Source organism: Humulus lupulus, chromosome 1 (assembly GCF_963169125.1).
Source record: "Humulus lupulus chromosome 1, drHumLupu1.1, whole genome shotgun sequence".
NCBI lineage: Eukaryota > Viridiplantae > Streptophyta > Magnoliopsida > Rosales > Cannabaceae > Humulus > Humulus lupulus.
In genome coordinates, this window is record NC_084793.1 from 296,923,837 (window position 1) to 296,931,659 (window position 7,823).

The 7,823-nt window shown below is 34.2% G+C and overlaps 1 protein-coding gene across 1 annotated transcript; it reads right to left on the reverse strand.

Moving 5' to 3' along the window:
- Positions 1-2,183: 2,183 nt before the first annotated feature.
- LOC133810923 (phosphoglycerate mutase-like protein 4) lies at positions 2,184-6,494 on the reverse strand. The gene is made up of 7 exons (XM_062246100.1): positions 6,215-6,494; positions 5,873-5,954; positions 4,998-5,048; positions 4,770-4,880; positions 4,317-4,448; positions 3,213-3,288; positions 2,184-2,652 (listed from the first exon to the last, which is right to left on the reverse strand). The coding sequence occupies exons 1-7, from the start codon at positions 6,436-6,438 to the stop codon at positions 2,429-2,431; spliced, it is 900 nt and encodes a 299-aa protein (XP_062102084.1). The 5' UTR covers positions 6,439-6,494; the 3' UTR covers positions 2,184-2,428.
- Between the last annotated feature and the right edge of the window lie 1,329 nt (positions 6,495-7,823).

Here is a 7,823-nt window from a genome sequence, read left to right on the forward strand (position 1 = left end):
ACCAAATTATTAAACGTTAATAATTCTTTTTTTTTTTTTTTTTTGAAATGTTAAACGTAATAATTAAAGACAAAAAAATATGAATTTATTAATCGTTTTGATGTTGTTTGTTGGCCTTTGCTCCACCGTTTGATATGTTTTGGATAATGAAAGCAACTATTTCTACATGTCTTAGGGTAGGGGGCATTACAATAAGAAAAATGAATGTGTTTTATACTCAAAAGTACATGTACTCTCTCATTCAATGAATTTCATTATACCAAAGATTTTTATTTATGTTTACTTTTTTTTGTTTAGGTAGACTGATATATTATTATTTGTTGGATCTAGTAAAATCTCGTAATTTCATGTACGACCCACGTAGTCAAATAGTTTGAAGTTTCACACTTAAATGTATTTTGTTGTGTATATATATAAATATGTGTGTGTATGTAAGTGTGATATTGCAGAAGTTTAAGCCACTTTTAACCCTGATTTTGACTTTCTATTGAGTTAATTCACATGCCAACTTATTGGTTTTACACCAAATTAAAGGTAAAGGGGTCACGAGAACATACAAATCTCTATGCTATATCCTCACAAATTAATGTTATTTATTTATAGCACCAAAAAAGAAAAAAATATATATTTGGTTGGAGCCATGAAGATACAATGGACCTGTTGAACGAAGCAATGTATAGAGATGGTTCAATCAACATTAATAAAATTGCTCTTATTTTATTTATAAAATCAATATAAAAATATTGTAATGATCTTCTTCTTTTTTTAATTAGTTTATGTAGATATTCGACTTTCATTCTAATTTGTCTGCCACCACCGTGAGGATAATGCCTTAACATTTAGATTTATTTCCAATTTATATTCATTATTAATATTAATTCTTGACCAATCAAAAAAGGAAAAAAAGAAAAAAAAAAAAAGTAAATCATTATTCAAGCAATCAAGATGTTGGAATAATTTTGTTTTCTTTATCACAAGTCAAAAGGGAATCATTAAGAGAAAGTCAAAAAGTTCTCTTCGAATAAAGTTAAGTAAAACACAGAAGAACTTGATCTTCCATATCAAAACCAAATGAGAATATGTATATAGCGTATACATTTATATATACCCTATAAATATATGCATTAAAAAAAAAAATTCTAAGTCCAAATAAATACCCGCCAAATTTACACGAGTAAGCCCCCACATCATCTATGACGCACGCGCATGCTTACCTGGCTCTGGTGGCCACTGTCCATGCCACTATGGTTCTTTGTCCAATATTCCAAATCATCAAAAGCTGCAAAAGAAGAAAATAAAAAATCCATATTTTCAGATAAAAATTGGAAACTCAAGAAAAGTGAAAAAGTACCCATTATTAGGAGTTTTTATTTTTCTTTCATTTTTTTAATGTTATCAATTCTCTGTGTCTAACATTAGAATCAAAGCAGTTGATGGGTATTTATGGTACAACGACGTGTTTTAAGACAATCTACGTTGAGTTTTCAATTTGGGATGATTTGGTTTTGAATTAGGCTAACAGTCTGCGTTAATCTTTCAAAAAAATCACATATAATTAGGCTAATCATGATAACTACTAATACCGAGTAACTGAAGAATAAGGGCAGTGATAGAGATTTATGACACCAAATTTGGGACCCAAATCATTTGTTTTAGTTATCTGTCTATTTTCCAGTCCAACTACTAAAATTTAATCACATCATTACAAAGTTTATTTTCTAAAAAAGAAAACCCAAATAATGTTTATAGCGATGAAAAGGGACACGAGGTTGGGAATAGTCACTCTACTGTTTATTTTTGGATCTGAAATTAAACTGAGAGTGAGATAGATGCAGTTGACAATCACCTTATACCAACTCTTTCCACAGTTGTTAAGTCTTGTGAGGTAAGAAATAATGGTGACAGAAAACTTAAAATCAAAGAGCAATGATTATGTTATGTATAACAAAAGGAAAATTACAGTGACGAGAGCTACATTGCTTTCAGTTAAAAAAAAAAAAAACAAAGTTTCATCTAGTAATAATAAATTTTACCTTTTTACTACTCTGAAACAAATCTGCAACACACTTCAGGTAAAGAATATCATATATTTCTATTTTAATCTAAAGGATAGAATTGTATAGATCAGCCCAACAAACTATTGATTCAAATAAAGAATTAAAAAAATATATTATACACTGGAGGAGGATAAATAATATTGCATTAAAAAGCATTTTAGGTACATCTTATCTTAGTATATGATAATTTTAAATATAACAACATTAGCGGCGCATAAAAGGTGGTTCAGTCTCATCCCCAAAGTTGGATGAAAGAATTGCTTAAAATGGTGTCCAGTACTCTTTCCTACACTTTCCAGTACTCTGAATCTTCTCCATGTGTTTGAACTGGTTATTACAAAATGGCATAGTGTACTAATAATAGCACTTAACTAACCAGAATTTTTGTCCCCACCAAAACCCGATTCGAGATAACCTGTTTGGTTGAGATGAGAGACATCACCCCGGACCTGTAAGGTCCATTTGTCCCCATCAGACAAGTGAAACACATTGACAGAAGTATTAAGGACCTTCGGTCCAGTCTTCTCGTTTGGGCAAGCCCTCTTGTACAGCGATCTGATCACGCCTCCATGAGTGACCACAACTACTCGCTCTCCTGAAATAGACATAAAAGTTTACTTATTTGCTACCTGTCATTCTCTACCCAAAGGGTATCGAATGGAATACTACTTTCTAGATTGTGGCTAACTATCACGTGAATATGTACAAATGTAGCAGTTAAACTCCAAGGACAATGATGCTATGGATCACTAGTTTTTTTCCTTTTTCTTTTTTCTTCTTTTTAAACAGTTGCAAGTTCACATAACTCCGAGATCCATATATTAAGAATTGGACAGTTATACATGATAATTCCTAGCAAGTTAAAAAACAGTAGAAATAATTACCACTAGTCATAGTCATGCTTAGCATTGTTCTTAGAGTTCTATGAGTATATATGGAACTTCTCAAGGGTCAAGTTGGAGGTGTGAAGCTATTCTATGATATATAGGAAGAGCTGTGTATGCTGCGGTGTAGTGAGTAATTATATAAATAAAAAAAATGAAAGAGCATAGGATTCTTTTCACTTGTAACAATTTAGAACTGGGTTGAACCGAAGTTGCAAATGCACAATGGTAAAGTCGCAAAAAATTAAAATATATATATGACATAACATACCTTTATGCTTTCTACCTATTCTCTCTAACGCAGAAGTACAGCGTACAAAGAGTTGATCACGACTTTCACCCCCACCCTTCATGTATGTACAACGAAAGACATTCCAAAACATCAATTAATTCCAATGGGTTTTATAAGCTTATATTGGAATTGAAGTCAAGAACACTTATTCTGTGCTAAACACACCACGTGGCAGGCAAAGTCAGTACGTTTTTTTTTAAACAAAAAGACTAAAGTACAAGTAATAAGAAATCCTCTATTATACATCCCCCAAAGTAAGCTGGAAGGGCAAAGTACCCATTAAGACTTAGGTCACAAAATCTAGTCATATGGGCCACAGATTCCGTCCTCATTTTCTATGTAGTTAAGCAGGTAGCCAGTTAAACAATCTTCAAGTATTGATGGAACATGCCCTTATTAGATTCGTTGTATTAGTTTGCCTGTCCGGGATTTAAAAAAGATGTATAGTAAATACTTGGTTTGTCCTCTCAACAGACAGTTGTTGAAGAGGAGCTGCGGGTAAAGCAGGTGGATTTGTAGTAATGTGAGAATTTTCGGTTAGGATTATCACCATTCAAAATTTGTATCTCAGATGAAGTTACACTCGCTATACAATGAGCACCAGAGTTCTTCCTCAGGCTAGCCTGAGGCAATACTCAAACAAGCTCAACCTGTTACCTGCTCTTAGCCTCAGAGATACCTGATAGGGGACTACAGTTGGACACAATTCTCGTTCCTCATTTTTCAGCATTAGATTGAGATAAATAACTTATATATTAATGGTTCTTGATTAAAACCTAGTTATGATTCCAGAATAAAGTGCCTGAATACTGCCTTGACAAGTAGAAACAACACTCATCCAAATATCTAGCCATATCATAATTCTACAGTATCTTCAACATGGTAAGTGATAAGACCTAATGTAGGTCCATATAGCATGCTTATTAGAGAAGAATGATACACCCTGCCTGGATGATTTTACCATTGCCCCTCAACATTCTCTGGTAATGCCCTTTGTCACTTAAGAGAAACTTAAATGCTGTACAAAATCAAATCAATTTCACCCTGAATCAAAGGAATTCCAGTAATGGAAGGAGTACTTACAGGAATTTCTTGGTCTTTCCTTGGAGATATAAAGGCCTTGTACGCCTCAGGACAGGCTTTGGCAGCATCACTATATACTTTACCTTGAAGATCCCCTAAATGCCTTTCTCGTAAATCAGGATCTTTAATAACCTGAATTCATGTCCAGCAAAATAAGTCTTAAAAAAAAGGACAAGAACTATTTTAATACCTATATAATCTGGTAATTATCCAAAGTATAGATGAGCGTTAGCTTTGAATGATTTTCAGTCTATTCCAGATTATTGATCAAAGATGTTTGGTCTCATTAGCTACAAGCAAATGGATTGTAGAGGAATCATACAATTTGCAACAAGCTCCATTATTTAGTATAAAGTAAAAAAATTAAAGCTAGTCATATTTCCTTGTGTCAAGAAATAAATAATTAAGGCATCATCATGAATTTTAGACGTGACAGTTGATATGGATTAATACCTCTAATCCACCACATATGGCTGCGATAGTCTCTGCAGTAACAAGAGCTCTCTTTAAGTCAGAACTGTACACAACTGAGATTTTAGGCTCCTTCGATAATCTTTCAGCCACCTTAAGAAAGCAAAAGACATGTACAATCTATGGATAAGTACAAAACCCAACTTAGCAGATTTTGAACTAGTCAATTGAATTTTTCAGCTAGCATTATAAAAAAAATTGTGAGCTTACTGCAGCTGCTTGCTCTCTCCCAGCATCATTCAAATCAATATCCAAATGACCCTGTTTGAGTTAAAAATTTTAGGATTAAAATAGAAAATCTTGACCAGAATGAGCGAAAAAAAAATCAGAATTCTGAAGAAGATATAGAAGATACTGAATGAAAAAAGAAAAAAAGCAGATATCAGGATGAGTCTTCAAGAGAAACATATCAGACAGGAAAACACAAATACCCAAACCATACTAGCCTTCATTTTATGAAGTTACATGGAAAGTAACAACTAACAAGTAGGCTATGCCTGCCTGATGTTATTGCTCAATAGAAGCCTAAAGGAAAGTATATAGTCAAAATATTATTCAAAAAACAGTTACAGTCTGAGCTTATCAGAGGAAGATTTATTTCTGGTCTCACATTTCAAACATAAGCATGCTGGTTCATAAATAGTGTAGCTCGTACTGCGGCGTTACTTTTTAATGACTAAATTTTTACACATAATTTTAATATAACCAACACGTAGACTGTGGTGAAATCCCATTTGGGGTGTCTAGTGGCAACCTTAAGCAGCCATCACAAGAACTCATGTTCTGCATAGGTCTGCTCCTATAAGATACTTCAAGCTTGTTTTTTTTTCTTTTTTCTTTTTTTGACTTTCACATTTAGATTATTATGCTCAAGTGACATTTGGAAATAGCATGCGAGAATGTACATTTCCATATAATCAAACTTCAAACAAAAGAACTAAGACAAGAATTTTGGACTTGAAAAAATATATTTTTATGCACATATTGCAAATTACACACGTTCTTCATTTAAAAATTCACCGATATACGAAGCTTATATTAATAATTTTTTCAAAACAATTTCAGCCACTGAGTGATAAAAAGACCTGAATTCTTCCGTCGTGATTCCACTCCGTTTCACCATGACGCACCACAACGATTTCAGCATAAGCAGGAATATTATCGCAGCTGCATTGGTAACAAATACGAATTAAACTATAATATAAAAATTTCAAAAACGAATATAAAGGGCCAAATTTCAGAATAAACCAAAATATAAGGGGAAAAAAGCGTAAAATACTGATCAAAATTAAAGAATTTTCTCATCGGCAATCGAGAATATTCCGAGAATCTTGGATCCCAGTGCTGAAGCTAACAGAAGAAAATATATTGAAAAACTCGAATAATTTCATTTCATTCAAAGAATTTTGTTAGAAAAAAGATCGGACCTTGAATCGGACTCGGCCATGGAGAATTCGACCTTGCTGAGAAGGTGGGTTGAGCAACGAGTCAAAGTTAAGGTCGGTGATGCGTTACGGCGGAGAAGTTGATGAGTTCCACAGAATCTGAAAGAGTGCTGAAAGTGAAGATTAGCTGACTTCTGCGATTTGGACGAAGAAGAAGAAAATAGCCAATTTGCAGTGACAGTGAGACAGGTGGGAACTGCGCTCATTTTCTGAGCTCGGACGGACGACGTGAATATTATTACTATTCCAACTGTCCTATAATGGGCTAATACTCAGAAAAAGGGTTGGGCTCTTAAACTATAAATCTTGAGCTTTGGGCTGGGTTTTAGCCCATAGGCTTTTATTATGGTGGGCTTATATACTTGGGGTTTTTTCATATTTATTGGGGAAATTTCACTATTTATGCATAATAGTGTGTATAATTACTAAATAATACCAGCACTAATTAGATTTTCAAAGGGAAATTTTACTATTTATGCATAATATTGTGTATAATTACTAAATAATACCAACACTAATTAGTTTTTCAAATTGGTGCTAAATTTTTACCAAGTACCAAAAATACTCATCTCATTTTTTCCCACCCAAAATCCCCCCCCCCCCCCCCCAAACTCTCTCACACTCTCTCTATCTCTCTATTTCTCTCAATCCCTTCCTCCTCGAAACCCAAACCCAAACCGAAGGCAAATCTCAAAAAACAAAACCCAGAATCGATCCCACCCTCTCCCTTTCTCTTCTCTGAAGTCAGCCACCTAAACTCGTCAAACCAACATTGACAACGAAGCTCTAAACCCACAGCGTCGAACCCGTCAATCGAACCCATATTCTCATTAAGGTAAATTTTTGAACCCATATTCTCATTATTGTTGTTTTGATCCCTTTGAATCTGGTGGTATGGAATGGGTATGGCAGTTCTTAGGTCTGTCGTTTTTTTTGGGTTTGAACCAGTAGCTCGATAGGTTCGATAGAAGCTCGATTAATCTATGGCAATACATGAAACTAGCTCGATAGGCTCGATTATGGTTCGATAGTAGGCTCGATAGGGTAGTTTGAACGGTTCGATGGTGGATCGATAGGAGCTCGATGGATCTGTGGTATTAGATAAAAAGGGCTCGATAGGTTCGATAATGGTTCGATAGTAGGTTCAATGGATCTGTGGTATTAGATTACAAGGGCTCGATAGGTTCGATAATGGTTCAATATTAGCCTTGATTATAGCTCGATGGTTATTTATGTAGACATATTTTGCTTAGCTCGATAGGCTCGACATTGGCTCGATAGTCTTCATAGATTTAGGTTATTGATATTGCTCGATAGACTCGATAGTTTCTTGATAGTTGCTCGATAGGGTATGTTGCAGCTCGATTATTGCTCGATAGAGCTCGATGACAACTTATTTCATTGTTTTGATGAATTTTTTTTTGATTCTGTTTAACATTTTGTTTTCTTACCAATTTTTTTTCATGTGTTGTTGTAGATGCCTAAGTTGCTTGTTCCGTTCAGTGATCACTTTCTTGGTCGAGTGACATATTGGGGTAGTAACACTTTAAATCACATTAATACTAGGTTTGTGGAGCTTAGGCTACTTGAA

Excerpts from the sequence above, each read along its gene's own strand:
- LOC133810923 (XM_062246100.1), bottom strand. The coding sequence starts at position 6,438 with ATGAGCGCAGTTCCCACCTGTCTCACTGTCACTGCAAATTGGCTATTT. Across the intron at positions 5,049-5,872 it reads ATCACGACGGAAGAATTCAG|GGTCATTTGGATATTGATTT; the intron begins GTCTTTTTATCA and ends TAACTCAAACAG. Across the intron at positions 3,289-4,316 it reads GGAAAGACCAAGAAATTCCT|GGTGGGGGTGAAAGTCGTGA; the intron begins GTAAGTACTCCT and ends ACATACATGAAG.